General features: G+C 41.9%; 1 protein-coding gene across 1 annotated transcript in view; it reads right to left on the minus strand.

Moving 5' to 3' along the window:
• Positions 1-17,914, minus strand: part of LOC108044527 (octopamine receptor beta-1R) — a 27,809-nt gene extending 9,895 nt beyond the window's left edge. The window contains exons 1-2 of the mRNA XM_017123567.2: positions 17,781-17,914; positions 832-1,434 (exon numbers count right to left, since the gene is read on the minus strand). Coding sequence (XP_016979056.1) covers positions 832-1,256 — 425 coding nt within the window. The 5' untranslated portion in view covers positions 1,257-1,434; positions 17,781-17,914. The remainder of the gene's footprint in view (positions 1-831; positions 1,435-17,780) is intronic.
• Positions 17,915-18,158: the final 244 nt, after the last annotated feature.

Consider the following 18,158-nt stretch of genomic DNA (forward strand, 5'->3'; position numbering starts at 1 on the left):
CGGCTGCGGAATGAAACCAGCAATCCAAATGGTCGGAGGGCGGACAAGATGAGCGCTGAGTTCCGAGCGCTTGACACGCAAAAATGATGGAGAATATGATAAATGATGACAAATTAATGGCCGCAAAAACGAGGTATCTAACTCGTAAAGCCGAACCCGGTCAAATCGCACAAAATCGCTCGGCAGGAAGGTGCAAAAAAAAAGAAAGGACTACAAGGCAAAGTCATGTCCTTGACAGCGACAACATCCGCGATTCGTGGACAATGTGACAGACTACAACGCAGGCAATTGCTCAAAAACAATGGAAAGCATAAAAGCGTAGGAATGTTATGAGCAAGGACTTATTTTGAGCTGCGGAAATACAGGGAAAATTAAACTCTAAAATTCGACTTATTAAGGGGAAAAACATGGTAAAGCATGGTTAAGCATGTTTCAATAAAAACCACATTTGTTAAGCAATTTTTTTTAAATATTTTGACAATAGAATTTTCAAATACTTCATTTAAAGCCCTTATAAATATTACAAATAATTTTCTTTCTTTTCCTATCTTTGGGTTTAAATACTTTAAAAAGCTGAGATCCTGTAAATATGTCTTGCTAATAATTTCTACATGCAAGGACGCAGACCATTCCTAGCAATTCAAAACTTGAGCTCTGGAAAAATACAATAAAACGCAGCCATGGGCATACAATGAAACCCAAAACCTGGCTGGTAGAAAGAACCACTTGATTCAGTGCGACAAATTAATGAAGCCAGTGTCAACGCAGACATATGAGCACACATGTCCAGCCGGCGGATACGGGGAAAAGCCATCGCAGTAAGGGACTCACCGCAATTTCCGGTGGCGCATGACGGACACAATCACCAGCATGTTGCCCAGGATGGCGGCCAGTATGATGAAACCAATAATGAAACACTTGACGAAGACTAATGCCAGATGGCTGCTGCCGTCGGCGTCGTCGGTGGATCCTTCGCCCGCCTGGATATCCTGCGCCTGTCCGGCGACCACGTCTTCGACGGCTACGGCGATGCTGCTCCCGCTGCCCACCGCACTACCCCCCATGCCTTCGTCGATGAGTCCGTCGGCGATGAATTTCAAATATCGGGCATGCGAGGCGGACTCCTCCAGCACGGGCAGTTGGAGTCCTGCCGGCGGCTCCTTTGTCCCGATCCCGATCCCGATGCTAATGCTGCCCTCGAGCATCGTCCTGGTTGTGGTGGCCGACATGGCCTGGAGTCTCTGCAGAAGCGTCATGGTGATGACTGACCACAGTTGGTGCTTTTTGGGGTGTGCGCTTAGTTGCCCGCTCCAAATGTTGCCCTAATGCCACAGAAAAGGACTCTCAAATGGGCACGACATGCTGCCTGACATTTGCTCTCTCGCTTTGGGCTCCTTCTGGTGACCGCTATTATTGCCAATCGTTTGCCAAGTCCTGCAATTGAAAAAGAAATACGTTTTATTCTCTGCCATATTTATGAGCTCACTTTCAAAAGAGCAACAACAGTTTGTAGATGGAAGAGTAAGTGGGTTTTTACATTTGTATTTGCACAGTTCTTACTTAAATATAAGGGAATACAAACAGTTGGCATTTACGAGGATATTTAAATCTAAACTGCATTTACTTTAAGAAACAATTTAATCTGTATTTCATTTTTGTTTGATGCTCAAATAAATTGAAATGAGTAGTAGAGCTTTATTTTGCTAACCTGGCTGACACTAAAGTGAAGTAAATCGACTCACAATTATAAACAAAGATTTATACACAGATATTTAGAGAATTAAACCACAATCATTTAAAGGTATGCCACATTGAAATCGGATGTCTGTAAGAAAAGTTATGGGCCTAGAAGAGCAGGATTTTGGCCACTTTTCAGCAAAGCCATTTTTTAATATTTGGAAAGGGGTAACATCATTAAAATGACCAAAAATCGACCCCAAAATACAAACCGAGTTGAATATACAGATTTTTAGATAATAAAACCACAATCATTTAGAGATATGCCACATTGAAATCGGATGTCTGTAAGAAAAGTTATGGCCTTAGAAGTGCTGGATTTAGGTCACTTTTCTGCAAAGCCATTTTTTGGAAAATTTGGAAAGGGGTAACACTGTAAAAATGATGAAAAATCGACCCCAAAATTCAAACCAAGTTGAGAACACAGTTTTTTAGAGGATTAAACCACAATCATTTAGAGGTATGCCACATTGAAATCGGATGTCTGTAAGAAAAGTTATGGCCTTAGAAGTGCTGGATTTAGGTCACTTTTATGCAAAGCCATTTTTCGAAAATTTGGAAAGGGGTAACACTGTAAAAATGATGAAAAATCGACCCCAAAATTCAAACCAAGTTGAGAACACAGTTTTTTAGAGGATTAAACCACAATCATTTAGAGGTATGCCACTTTGAAATCGGATGCCTGCAAGAAAAGTTATGGGCTTCGAAGTGCAGGTTTTAGGTCACTTTTCTGCAAAGCCATTTTTCGAAAATTTGGTAAGGGGTAACACTGTCAAAATGACGAAAAATCGACCCCAAAATACAAACCAAGTTGAGAACACAGTATTTTAGAGGATTAAACCACAATCATTTAGAGGTATGCCACATTGAAATCGGATGTCTGTAAGAAAAGTTATGGCCTTATAAGTGCTGGATTTAGGTCACTTTTCTGCAAAGCCATTTTTGGAAAATTTGGAAAGGGGTAACACTGTAAAAATGATGAAAAATCGACCCCAAAATTCAAACCAAGTTGAGAACACAGTTTTTTAGAGGATTAAACCACAATCATTTAGAGGTATGCCACTTTGAAATCGGATGACTGCAAGAAAAGTTATGGGCTTAGAAGTGCAGGTTTTAGGTCACTTTTCTGCAAAGCCATTTTTCGAAAATTTGGTAAGGGGTAACACTGTCAAAATGACGAAAAATCGACCCCAAAATACAAACCAAGTTGAAGATACAGATTTTTAGAGAATTAAACCACAATCATTTAGAGATATAGCACTTTGAAATCGGATCTCTGTAAGAAAAGTTATGGGCTGAGAAGTGCAGGTTTTAGGTAATTTTTCTGGAAAGCCATTTTTCGAAAATTTGGAAAGGGGTAACACTGTAAAAATGACGAAAAATCGACCCCAAAATACAAACCAAACTGAGAACACAGTTTTTTAGAGGATTAAACCACAATCATTTAGACGTATGCCACATTGAAATCGGATGGCTGTAGGAAAAGTTATGAGCGTAGAAGTGCTAAATAAATCACGGAAAAACTTTGGGTAACCTTGTTAGTAATTCAGTTTGACTAAACCTTATTTTAAGTATCCAAACTGTTAAATTAGAAATATTTCAGCAATGCTTGTATATTTTTTTTCTTTCAAAAATATAATGTACAACATTTCCGCAACCTGGCTACGTGCCTGATGAAATTATACCGATAAAGCTGGCTTTAACTGTCGTTGGAGTGTAGAGAGTATCTCGGAATTTCCTTAAATTCATCTTTTGACTTCTGCTTGGTATTCCGCAGGCGCGTTCGGGATTCGATATCCATTTACATTTGCATCAATTCGGCATTTGTTGTGACAGCCAAATGAACCGCAACGTGCTGGCTATTTGTCTTCTATCCGCCTGCTGAGTCCCGAGTCCCGAGTCGTGGAACATGCAAATCTGGGAGGCGGATGAGTGAGCAGAATCAGAGCCGGAGTTAAGCCCATAAACACCTTGTGCCTTTGATGGCATTGTGTGGGTATATAAATTTCGTTAGCCGCAGGCTCGGGCAGACAATGAAATTGAAACCCGGCCAGCAAAACACTTGCAGGCGTCGCAGTGGGTAGGTCCAAAACGTAATCCCACTCAATTGGTTTAATTTACCATAAACAGCTTCAATTTCTGTGCCGTTGGGGGGGAAATTTCCGTTTGGGGGCCTCCAAAATTTAGCTTCCTTCCTGCGAAGGCACCAGCTGCTGCCTGAATTCCATCTCATCCCCTTCCTGAAATCCAGATGCTGCCTCTTTGGCCATATTTCAGCATCAGCGACAGGGGCTTATCATTAGCAAATGTCAATTTTCAAATTATGTACATTTATTTAGCAATTTGCTTGCCTGGTAATCGATGCCAGCCCTTCTCCACTCGAGTGCCATTGCCTTGGGCTACACTTTCGCCAATTCCCCACTTGAATGTTATACTCCACCTCTATTCTGCTTTGGAGTAGGCAAACATTTGGGAGCCGAGAACGTGTAATTCCCATGTCGAGCAAACTAAGTAAACTCCGGCCAACAAATACGAATGTCAGCAGAGGAATTGTGTTTATTTGCGTGCGCTATATGTATATGTACATGGGGTCCTTTCATTGCCGCTCCTTCGGGGAAATGAGTTTCATGCGGTTTGTGTGCGACCGACACTCGCCAACAAAGCGACCGCGACTGAAGTGAACTTTAAATCAATAAAGAACAACAAATTGAAAAGCCTCGTAGGTCGCGGCGCTCCACCCGCACCTCTCGAATTTTCCCGACCAAGTGCCATTGTCAAAAGCATTGACAATGCTCCACAACAATACAGCAGCCAGAATCCCCGGGTCTCAGCTTTTTTCTGACTGGAAATCGACGGGAATGGGGGCCGCACAATACATCACTCACTCACAGCAGGTGTGTATCAACGGTTATTTTTATACCCTTGCAGAGGGTATTATAATTTTGGTCAAAAGTGTGCAACGCAGTGAAGGAGACATCTCCGACCCTATAAAGTATATATATTCTTGATCAGGATCACCTCCTGAGTTGATATAGCCATGTCCGTCTGTCCGTCTGTCCGTCTGTCCGTCTGTCCGTCTGTCCGTCTGTCTGTTTCTACGCAAACTAGTCTCTCAGTTTTAAAGCTATCGAGTTGAAACTTTGCACACAGCCTTCTTTCCTTTGCACGCAGTATATAAGTCGGAACGGCCGGGATCGGCCGACTATATCCTATAGCTGCCATATAACTGATTGATCGGAAATGCCATAACTTTGGTGTTTGTAAAGTTAGGAAGTTGGAATTTTCTATGGGCCCTATATTTGGCCAATCAATCCGACCTACCAAATTTCATAAGGATCGGCCGACTATATCTTATAGCTGCCATATAACTGATTGATCGGAAATGCCATAACTTTGGTGTTTGTAAAGTTAGGAAGTTGGGATTTTCTATCGGTTTTATATTTGGTCAATCAATCCGACCTACCAAATTTCATAAGGATCGGCCGACTATATCCTATAGCCGCCATATAACTGATTGATCTGAAATGCCATAACTTTGGTGTTTGTTAAGTTAGGAAGTTGGGATTTTCTATGGGTTTTATTTTTGGCCAATCAATCCGACCTACCAAAGTTCATAAGGATCGGCCGACTATATCTTATAGCTGCCATATAACTGAACGATTGGAAATGCTATAACTTTGGTGTTTTTAAAGTTAGGATGTTGGGATTTTTTATGAGTATTAAGAATGCATCATATGAATAATTTTGGAGAATATAATTTACAGGGTATTCTGCAAGGGTATATCAACTTCGGCTCGCCAGTTAGCTTGCCTTTCTTGTTTAATATACATATACATTTGGGAAAGCGAAAATCCAGCCAGCATCTTTACCTTTTTCTTGGGCTCCCCAGATTTGCCTTCATTTGACCTTTCAAAGTTAGCCGGGCATACAGTGGATGCAAATGCCGAGCTGGCGATTAAAATGGAGAGAGAATTCTGGCGATGATATCCTCTCAAAACGGCTATCAATTCAATTGAAGTTTAAATCAATCAGTGCAATCAATACGCACATCAAATGAAATCTGTGGTGTATTTTTGGCCCAATAAAATGTTTTGTCAGTCCACTGTCTGTGAACCGAAATTGGCTGTATAGGTCGGTGGGTTGGATGGGATGGGATGGAATGGATAGGATGGGATGGGTCCTTGCCAGGACATGCTACGCTTCACTCGCACACTGTGAATGGATGTGATTTATTTGGCTTTGGCCCCGGTCCATTGTGGCGATGCAGTCAGGAGGTCTGGGAGTTAGGAGCAACTTTGGCTTGTTAGTTATTTATTTTTGCTTATTCTTTGCTTATTTGAATTTGCCTCTGTTTATTTACAGCTGAGCGACTTGGGCCGAGCCACAAGCGTTGATGTTTGCTCTCGGCCCACACAAAAAGACGAAAAGGAGAAAAAATTAATTTGGAATCTTTCGTTTGTTTGGACACGGATTTGGTTTTAATTTTTCTTAAGGTTTGGGTTCGTCTGCGGCTTTTGGATTGATGGTCAGCCTTAATTACTTTTCGAAGAGCGTTTTGGCCCGCCATTCTTGGCTCTTAATTAATTTTTAATTTATGCAAAGGGGGACTCTTTATTTTGCCATCCTTCCGCTAATCGGTTTGGACTAAGTCCCGAAGATGCCACTTAAGCACACGCAGTGCCTTCTAATTGAGTGAACCAATCGAGATGAAGTCATTTATCATTGGGAGGATTACAAACAGGACAGCAAGGCCAAGGGAACTGGCGGGCTCATAAATATGTCCCTCGAAAAGCGATTTAATTGAGTGCTAAAAGCCCCAAGACAAAGGCGGTCGAAGGAAATGAAATCGGGCTGAAACGCTTGTCACCCCGATGAACAAATCGAACCCAAACGGAAAAGGAATCGAATCGAATCGAATCGGCAGCGAATCGAAACTAATTGGACGCCTGGAAATATGCAAAGATAAATTGACAGCGGTCAGCCGCAACCGAGAAAAAGTTGTGCGGGCCATCAAATGGAAAACAAAGCCAACTTTGTTGCGTTTATGTCGACCATTTGCTAAATCAAACAACAGAGGGAAACCAGAAACATAAAAAAGAGAAAAAATATATATATTAAGAAGAAACCACCACCACCAGAGGCAATCAGGCTGACAAGGCGGAAGTGAAAGTTCAATTATTCATCTGGACATGCCCCCAGTCCCCTGTCCCCACTTTCTCCGCCTTGATTATGGCCCTCACAATCGCACAGATACCAGTACATATTCATATGCTGGCCATCATCGGACTTGGCCTTGTTCGCATTTACATTTTAAATTGCAGTATTACGAGCTATTTGCATTGCTGCCCGCCTGAACAACGCGTTGCCCATTTTCGAGCAGCATTCTAGGAACAAACACTCGAAAAAAATACTCTAAAATTAGTTAGAGATTAGCTTATCAAAATGCTATAACTATTTATTGGCCCCATTTTTGGTATTTTATCGAGGCCAACATTTTCCGTGTAATAGTCACAAAATAAACTATTGACAACAATGTGTTTCAAAATCATCCAAATTGAAAAACACTTACCCTTGCCAAAATAAGTACACACTTTAGCCAAATCAGAAATAGAATAACTATAAATCTCAGAAGTCGTCAAAAAATAAAACTTGTAAGTAACTATTATTTTGTTACCTATTGTTAGTTCATAGTTCTATCGATTGAAATTAAAATGGCATGTTTTATTACACAACCTTTTCAATGAAAAATATGTGTTTTTCTTAGATCATGTTTTTTTGCGTGTGTTTGTACATTTGGTTTACTTTACTCGCATACACAAACACACACCTTAACTGAAAATAGATGAGCATTTTAGTTGGCATTTTTCAGGTCTGCATTTTTGTGGCCTGACGGCAGGAGCGTTGACAACAACAGCTGGTCCTGCGGCTCCTGCGGCCTTTCATCCTGTGTATTTCGAGTGGAGTGGTCCCGGGATGAATAATGAACTGCATAATTCGAGCAACATTTTGGGAATATTTACAAAATAAACACAGGCAGGCAGGCAAGAAATTGTTTCGCATAAATTACTATGCAAAACACACGATTCAATTGAAAATGTCATTGATATCCATTTACGGATAAAGCAAATATGGAATTAATTAATTAATTAATTATTTAGAATGGCTTTACAAAAGCTAACATGTATTGTGCACACATTTCAGGTCTCATGACAAAATTAATGTATATATTTATTAACTTACAGTTCACAAACCACAATGCAATTTGAATATGGAAAAAGGACTAGCTAAAATTCAGCCAATATGTTTGTATCAGCTAACCTGAATAAAGGTTATACTTTTTTACCTATTTTATCTATTTCTATGCCTTTGCCCCGCAGGTGTGCTAATTAAATTGCATTCTCGTCTGCCGGAAATTGGGTCAGACATTAAGAAAGATAAAAAGGTGTAGCCCTAAGCCCTGATCTCCCACAATGGCCAGTCATCCAGTCATCCAACCAGCCGGTGCCAGCTTCCCCATAAAAGTGTCGGTTATGCAATTTTTAATTAATTTCGCTGGCTGCGGCGGCTGCCGCTGATGATGCTCTCCACATGTGAAGCTCACATGTGCAGGGCTTTATCCTGCAGCCCGCAAATATGCACCCTCGATGTGCAGTTCCATTGCCGTGGCAGAATTATGGCCCCGCAGCCATCGCTCCTGAATATTTCAGTGAATGTTTGCACGTCGAGCGTTGGAGCACTGGCCACTGGATCCATGATGCATGTCGTTCCGCTTCCGGCCGTTGTTTATATCATTTATACGGTTACTGCTGGCCAAAGCCAAAAAGTGTGAAAACTGTTTGCCCACATGCCCCGTCATGGTTTGGGTTGGCTCTGTTCTCTTTGACCGTCGCCCTGCCACTTGTCAGCCAAGAGTGTAGACGAGAAGCAAACATTTTCCCACGCACCGCAGCTTTATTAAAATAAATTCACAACTTGCGGAAATGACTTACAGTATATGCGCATACAAGCGGACAAAGGACATTTAATTCACCCGGCTCCCTTGATGACGGAAAAATAACGACGAAAACGTGCTGGCGACGCTTTAATTGATATACAGGGTGCTGTTCCCTTGCGGACGTCTGAAATATTTAGAGAATTCTGTTGACACATTACAACGAGTGGCGCCCGAGCAGAGAGTGGGTATGTTTAAAGGTGGGGTTGCTCCATATTAGCTCTTGTCAAAAACTAGACTACTTTAAAGGTGAGGTGTTCAGTTTAAAGGATACCTCAAGATTTAAGTCTATTAACCACTTATAAATAATAAAAACAAATGATTAATACTCTTTCCACTTAACAAATAAATAACAAAATAATAACCAAGAATATATAATAAGATCTGTAGCTACAAATATAAAGTAGTTTACTTGGATTTGACTAGTGCCATAATTGTAAGTTATTTTTTAACATGGACCCCTAGTATATAAATTGATAATAAATAATTATAAATAGTAATTAAATTGGCAACAGTAGGTCATTTTTTTTAAATCTTTGTACTTGATTTTAAAACCATTGGCAAGAATTTTTATATTTATAATGTAAATGGTGGGCCTAACTCCACAAAAGTGGAACACAACCGCTGTCCGCAGTCTACAACCATCTCTCAATCATATTTCCAGGGTATCAAATTGATAGAAACCACGCACGACTGCCCAGGTCCTGTGAACCTATGCACGAGTATCTGCGAGCCTGCGGGTGCGTGTGTGCGTCGCTCTGTGTATTTGAGTATTTGAGTGTGCTTAGGCCACAACGACAAGAACAACAAGAACAACAACAAGTGCCACCAGGATGTCGGTGAGCAGGTGGCTGGCATCCTGCTCCTGCTCCTGCCGCACTGCGCCTGCCTTCCGCATGATTTTGCATTTCAAATTATTTCCGAGTGCAGAGTGGGTGTGGGTGTGGGAGTGGGAGTGGGCGTTGGGCAGAAAGGACATGGCAGACAGGATTCGGGAGGAGAGAGAGTCTAGGAGCACGTGCAGTCATGTAACATAGGCAGACGCACACATACTTCAAAAGCCGCTGAGCAAAAAGAGGCAACGAAGAGAGTGCGAGCTACATGTTGAGAACATTTTTCAAAATGCCAAGCTAACAATAGAAAAGATGCATCCTTATCAAGGACACAAGCACTCACACACACACACACACATACAAAAGCATCATGGAGAGGGCTTTGTTGTAGTTGTGGCTGCTGCTACTGCTTTTGGCAAGGAAAAAAAAAGGTTGAAAAAATATAAATGGGGGGAAAAGTGGAAACAACAAAAAGAGCTGGCAAAAAGTAAAAGCACAGGAAAGTATTTTGCTCAATTGTTGTTACTTTCAGTGCCGATTGTTTCAGGCAGGTGAGCCAGGAGGCATCCTGCTCTTGGCACGAGTGCTTGGTTTTGGTTTTGTCTGCTGGGGCAAACCGACTGCCAGCTGAGCAACCTGCAGCCGAGACCTTGAGCGATTAGATCCCCTGCCTCCCATCCATCCTTACATCCTTCTTGCCACCTCAAAAGTGTGCAGTCCAAATAAAAACTTTGCCAGACAATCGGGCGAGTGGGAGTCGGAGTCTGCGGCAACTTCATTAGCGTTAATTAATTGGATGGCCCCGAGAAGGCGACGACAATTCCAAAGTTCCTCAGACGACATTGACAAACGGAGCGCAAAATTGCCGAAGAGTATTTGGAAGCCAGGAGCCTCGGGCCATGCAAACTGCTGCACTGCCCATGCCCAAACAATTAGCATGAAATCACGTACACGGCACGGCCGGGGTCTCCGCCGGAGTCACTCACCTAATTCAATACTCAATGTCGATGGCTTCTGCTTTTCCTTGGGCTTGGGATTCAGCTCTGACTTTGACTTTGGCCTTTTCATGCCAAGTGCGCGACCTTCGCTGGCGATTGAATTTGACATTGTGCTCAGCGCCCAGGTCCCCAGTCCTTCCGCCCATTTCCTTGGCCACCCGATCCATCCGCACCGAAAGTCAATTGCCATTTGCATTTGTACTCCTGCGAGTGGATGTGTGTGTCCCCTGTCTCTCAACGGGACTGGCCCAAAAAAGATGACTACACAGAAGCCAATTCCGAACCGTTTATAAAAACATATCAATGCTCAGACGAAAAAAAGGATGATTGGAAAACACCCAAAAACCGAATACCAAAAGTCATAAACCTGTTAGGCAGCTATACTTCTCTAAACAAATAAATTGGGTGGCATAAATTAAACAAACATTTCAAAACTAAAATAAAACATAAATTTATGAATTAATAATCGTTTGTTGGAAGAATGATTTTTTGGAAAATGGGAAAACAATTTATATTGAATCAATCCAATTTTTTAAACAGAATACTTAGCTTATAATTCAAAGATGGTTGATTTTAAAGCTTGCCAACAACACTTAACAATCTCTATAGATTTCTGCGGCACCTATTCAACCTAATTTCTTGCAGTGTACCCAGGGAAATGGGCGGGCACGCAAGTGAATCGAATGTCTCTGCTTTGTTCTGCTCTCGAGCTCCGACTTTTTATGGGACACCGGAGCACACTCGAGTGTATAAATGCGAGCACATTTTTATGGCATTTCGCTGGCTAATATACCAGCCATTTTCTACCTATTTTATTTACCCAGCACACACGCCAGATCCAAGTGTGCGTAAACATCTGATTGGGAGTTATCCGCCCTTAGCCGATTGGGCCAACTTTGCAGAGCCATTAGCTACAATTACGCACTTTTCGCAAAATTGAGTTTGAGTTTTGGGAGTTTTTCCAGAAGCGGGTAAACATAAACCGTAATGGGATTTCAATAAAATAAGTTTCTTGAAAGCTGAAATTCGGATTAAAAAGTAAATTGTCTGCATTTCTAGGTCTTAAATTTCAATTTTCATTACTGAACTTGTATCTTTTCTCAGACAGTTTTAAGTGGCACGTGCTATGAGGTCAGACCACGCACTCTAGCCATAAATAAACATTTAATAAGGCAGAAAAAGTTCAAAAATCATATTGAATTGTAAACGAAAGCATATTAAATGGTAAGTGGAAACCACCATATTGCCATCTATGTTTTTGGTTGTGAAAACGACTTGTTATTTGCGAACAGAAAACAAAACCAGAGCCATCAATTATTTCACACGTGTGGCGACTAAAAACTTGTTAAACTTGTCTCCACAAAGAAATGCATTTCAATAAATGATTTATAGTCGCATTCAAGTGTTAGCTGGCAAAATGCAAACGAATTGTTGTTGCCAAAAGTTTGCACAATGTCAACTCGATTCTGGATTCAATCAACTCGCTGCTGCCACACAGTCTAATTTCGATTTCATTCACCCACCCAGCTTTTGATAAATCGCATTGGGAGTCCCTTTTTTCCGATATCCTTTGACGGCCACGCTGAAATATTAAGCAGACATGTATGAAATCCCATATTGATGTCCTCTCGCAGTCGGAGGACAATTTAACTTTTATTGGTGCAGCATATATAATGCGATTTGGAAATGGAAACCGATTGTTGGCAAAGGTCATCCCCATTTCGAATTCCCCACTCTGTGGCGGAATTGCTTGGGGCAGCTCTCAGATATTCAGTGGGAAAATCGGGGGCGAAAGAGAATGGTTTAGAGAGCAGCTTTTCTTTTCTGCTGACGACAGACAACAGACACATGAAAAATCACGAAAAACTCAAGCTGACAAGAAACAATACAGACAACAACGGCATCAGCTTCGGATCCAGCCTCAGCATCCGCCACAATAAGGATAAATATAGATATAGATACATCCCAGCAGGCTTATGGCCTGTCCCTTCTGAGGAAGATTTCCCCCAAACAGAAAGGAAGGAAGGAAGGAAGGAAATTTAAAGTTTCATCGCCAAACTGAAAGCCATAAATGTGTTCCAGCCGAGTTTGCCGAATGCCATAAAGGTCAAAGACGAGAGTTTGATGATCCGAGGACTGTCCATAAAGCGGGGCATGCAACTAAAGTGATTGAATTAATATCGGAGGGGAATATTGCAACGGGGGGGGAGAAGGGGACAAAGGACCGCTGCTGTTGGCCATGCCGAACACGCAGCATTTACGGAGCCATATAAGCAAGTATACGGCAGTTCGGCCACGCATCATAACATGTCAATATAATCCGAGCCTCGAACACCCAACGCCGTTAAAGTCAAATGCTCTACGGGGAATTTTCGAGGCGACGCCTTCTAAGCATCCCCATTTCTTGCCATTATTTCTATTGTGTGTTTTTTTCCGCAAAATACCAAAATCACATAATGACAAGGACAGCAGCGGCAGCAACAAAATCAAAGTGTAAAATGTTGAAAATCGAATTTGCTGCCAGCATGGCAGAGAAACAGAAATAAAACAAGAAAAATATATATATATATATAAAAAGGGAAAACGGAAACGGATGCGAGGGCGGGGAATCGAGGTGACTGTCAGACATGCCATTATTTGTTGATGTATTAAAGCTTTTATTTACGTGCAGGTGAGCGCCATTTGTTTATATTTGTATTTGTATTCAATCAGCGTCAACAAGAGCCAAAAAAATACAACAGAAAAAAGAGAGAAAGGAATCGAGAAATCACATGAAAAGTGAAGGCAAATCAAATAAAATCAAATCACTGGGTCGACACTTTTTTCTGTAGAATTCCCGCAGTAGCAAGAAAATGTCAGCGCCCAAGTGGTAAACACTCTAAGGGCCTCTTTACCAGCTTTTTGGGCCAACTAATGGCTGCAATTTCGCGCTGCCTGTTCATTATCAAGCCTGCGATAATGTACTCTCGCCCGATGACGATGATTATGTTGACTGACATCGAGGGGGGGGGATGGGTTCCCATCGAGAGCTGGGAAAACTAGCTGCCTGCCTGGCCAGATAATAATATGTCTAGGCCAGAGCCAAATGGGTTGCACATGGCCTACTTGCCAGCGCCTGTCCTTCGGCGATGGGTGGTTTGGGATGGTTATTGGTGGCCCATCCCCACCGAACCATCCAAGTTCCATCAGGCAGCGCCGTAATGAAGCTATAATTAGATAAGCGAACTACTATCGCAGCCCACCTGGCACTATGGAACCACCTATGGAGTCTCGGATACACACGCTGTATTTTTAGCCAGCGAAATGTAACAAACGTTTGACTAACCAAACTCCAGCTGACAGATGAGCAGGCCCGAATGGGGGGCCTGTGTTTATGAATGGCTGATTCCTTTTCCCCTTTCCCTTCTCCACCACCTCACCCATCCATCCACAATGGCCTCGCATCTCCATGTGTGCCCGTCTATTTGCTGGCAGCTAGTTAGTTGGGCATACACTGTCAACGGGCATCCGCTGCGTATACGTAACGTGGCTTGATTTTCGGCAGACGAGTTGATTGAGTTATTTCGCAAGAATTGCGATTTGTCTATCTCTAATCATGTGAATATACAAATTGCCTGAATAACTATTCACAGGGTAATTATGTAGGTAAATAGGTAATTAGGGATATCATTCTTATAGGAACATTGTATACTAAAACATTTAACTGGTATACGGATAAAAAACTAGCATAAATGAACAACAGATTTTTTTAAGTTTTTTCTTCTAATTCCTAACCTAAATTATTACATGTTTCATTAAGTATAACAAGCTTCGGCTTTTCAAGCTAGCTTCCGTTCTCGTTTTAAATTTATACACTAGCTTAAATCATTAAAATTTTCTATGTCCAAGTGTTATACAAATTGAAAAGCTTCACTTACCAATTTAGATTGATTTTCAATTAACCTTTTCCTACCTCGGACAAATCCCTTTTTATCCAATTGAATAAGATAATTGAGTTGCCATTCAATCAACTGCCAGACAAAGGACCATTATAGCAGGACCATAAGCTTATTAATAACACACTCCAATTTATTTCCAGCCAGGTCATCAATCAAAACCGGCCACCGTGCTCCGTCCAGTTGCAAGTCAGTGCAGCGATGGACTTCTCAAGGTCGAATATCTATAGCTGACCCCATATCCTGGCTATTATTAACAGCGTGTTCCGCCCCCAATAAACAGCCCGGTTATCCGCTTACTTAGCCTTGACGGGCTGGCCAATTAAAAGCCAAACAAAGTGCGGTATCGGGCAATGAAAATCAAATCAGATGAACTTGAAGATGAAGATGCAGGCAATTCATTGATGATGATGGCCCCTGAAGCCATCAATCAAACAATCACTTAATGAACTACTTCAAAAGCAGACGATGGCCCATCCTCATTTTCAGGCCAGAAACAAAGGCACGCACAACAATCGCAGACAAACACGCCAATTTCCACTCACAGTTTTGTTTTCCTGCTTTTTTGGGCATTAATTGGCTGGTGGTGCTGCTTTTATGCCATCGATTGAAAAACTTTTCTAAGCACCCTCGCCCTCATCCGTCTTTTCCCGACACCTAAGTACTATGCCACAAAAGTTTGGCAGCACATAAAACGCTTAAAATGCGTTTAATTGAGAGTCATACTCGAAGTCTGAGTTGGGCCAAAAACCCGAAAACTTTTAGCCAACTATGCAAACGGCTTTGGTCCCAGCAAAATATTATGGCAAATAATTCGTTTAGACAGTTTACACATTGTTAAGCGATACCCAATCTGGGTCAAATTGAGCTACCAGGTATTTTTGTAAAATTCGAATTGTTTTCTTACCCTTTCAGGTGGTCGATGTAGTGTGGGTTGAAATTAATATTGAAATTGTGGCCACAAATTCCACTTGTAGTTGGGCCAAGTATATCCCGAAAAGTTTGTCCGCCCTGTTTGTTCGAGTATTTCTGGTGGACGACCGCAATTTGCCGAAAAACTTTTGAACTTTTTCGAAAAGTTTACTTTATCAACTTCTTGTTCATAGTTGGGTAAGACAAATCAAAAAAGCTAAGGATAATGCCTGTGTAAGGGCGGGGGTGGAAACCAAATTACTGCCCTAATGCCTAACAAATCGATTGACTACGTGACAGTTGCCAGTTTAATTAAAATGAAATGCGCTAATGGAAATCCAAACCCACACACGCACACCCACCGCCCCCGCATTATATATACAAATACAGGGGTGTATATATATAGGTGAACCGCATTTCGTTATGATTAAACAGGCCCACGAGTCCTGATGCGCGAATAAACAACCGTCATGTTGGGGGAAGTCGGAGAAAGTCGGAGAAAGCGAGGGAATGCCGCAGTCAGCCGTGTGTGGAAAGCATTTTCAGTCGGTCATGTCTATATTTCGGTACGTGAAATATTAATAATTCCATTTTGAACAGCTCAAGGCTGGGATAAGCTTGTCGACGGGCCGGGCTTTATTTTTAGACACTCGGAACCCACAGAGTGAACGTGGGCAGGTGAGTTGGTGGCACTGAGCTGAGGTGGGCAGAGACCGATACAGATACCGAGGGCCACTTGAAGCATAGGAAAACTATTAAAATTTATGCGTGGCTAACAAGGACACCAAAGCACAACAACGCAACTGTCGAGCCATTACTCACACTCGCATTCGCAGCAGGAGACGGCGGGGAAAAAGGACATGTAAATGCTGACAAACAATAAAATGTGGCCAGCGGAGCTGCGCGGATGGAGTAATCCCTCCTGCTGACAAGTGCCAGGACCTTGGGCGGAGTTCGCCGAACCGCCGGGCGGAGCATAAGAGCCTACATCAACGAATCCTGCCGAGATCCTGGGGGACACCCCGGGGATATTCTACGGAAAATATGCCATATGTAGCCACACAAATTTTAGGCTATGACTTAAAGTGGTTGAGGCAGAAATGAATCAGCACCTTAACTAGGATATTTACCCATTTTATTGGCTTGTAAATTTTAACGAAGTATTAAATTTAATTTAAGAGGGAATGTTGAAATGGATTGCCTATTGGCATTTGGAAAATAATTAATTCCAGGCAAACGACAGAATAGTTTCAACCATTTCTTTATTTAAATACGAATAACTAAATTTAAGGCAATCCAAATATTATTCGATCATTGAAATATTACAAATTCCTTAAATTGGAATGCAGAAATATATTGCTTTTCGCATTTTGGTATTTGGGAAATAAAAAGTTTAAAGCAGATTTTGGTTTGAAGTAGTTGGTTAGTTTTCGTGAATACACATAAATAAATTCATACTTAGAAAGGATGGTTTAATTTATGAACTAATAACAAACTGATAAAATGCCAGGAGATAAAAACGTTCAAGAACAAAATGCCAAAGTCTCAGTAGCGAACAAAATAAATTATCGTCAATTATGAATGTTTAAAGCCAAAAATATTTCTGCTGAAATATTCTAGCAGAGTCAATTAACGCTTACCTTATATATAAATAAATTTATAGTTTTAAAGCTAAAGTAGAGTTGTGGTAATCAGTCAAAAACTTTGTTTGCTTGAATTAATTATGCCAACTTTATGCAAACATAAAATGTTAAAAAACCTTGCTAATTAGTGCAGTGCTAGTTTGAGTAGGTAATTACAAATAACTTTCCATTAAAAAAAGGTAAATAGCTTTCATTGTTTTTGTGCACACGAAAGTTGTTAATTGAATTAAAAGCGAAAGTTTTTAATTTATGTTCTTGCCATGCCATCACTTTTTTCACTTTCGCAGCCAACTGGGAAGCTAGTGTCCTGAATTTGCATGTAAAACGCCGCACTTTTCGCGATCTTTAAAATTCAATAAGGAACTACACAAAAAAGTGCCCAAAACCGTTGACAAGCTGATGGCTAGCGGGTTTTTCCCAGCCGCCAGCAAAGCTGCTTACACAGATTTTTGTTTGCCATTATGGCCTGAGCCCCGCGAGACAGGGCATGGAAAACTTGGGCACGGGATGGCCAACTTAACGCCTGCGACTTGTAAAACACTTAGCGGTTATTTCGTGTTTTTCCTGCCCTCCACAGTGCTCCCCTTCAGGAAAAGGGCGGGATGGGGATCAGAGTGAAGTGAAGTGGAGTGGAGTGGATGGCACGAGCACACGCGAAGAAATCCGCGCCAGGCAACATTTCTGCTGTGTTGTAAGATAATTTAGCGCAATTTACGTGCAAATTTGCTTACGTTAGTCGCCAGTGGAGGGAGATAGCGCACAGGTGTGTGCCCGAGCTGGCTCCGAGAAAGTCGAGGTCCCCGACTCAGGCAGGATATTCAGGATGTACACAGTCACCGGAGCGCGAACACAACCGACAGCAGCAAAGGACAACGCACGACTGCGGCCGTCGACCAGGAGCCGATGCTCCACCACGATGGAGCCGAGAACGATGTCGATGGCGAATCCGAATCCAAATCCGAATCCGAGCGACTGCGACGTCGTCATCGTCGTGGGTTCCATCGTTGTTGGTGGAAAGTAAGCGGAATTAGAAATATGAACAAGAAAGCACGCCACGGCCGAGTGACCCGACTATTGGATTCCTTAAGGTCCCCAGGGTATCTTAAAAT

Source organism: Drosophila rhopaloa, unplaced genomic scaffold (assembly GCF_018152115.1).
Source record: "Drosophila rhopaloa isolate 14029-0021.01 unplaced genomic scaffold, ASM1815211v1 contig_167, whole genome shotgun sequence".
Classification (NCBI taxonomy): domain Eukaryota; kingdom Metazoa; phylum Arthropoda; class Insecta; order Diptera; family Drosophilidae; genus Drosophila; species Drosophila rhopaloa.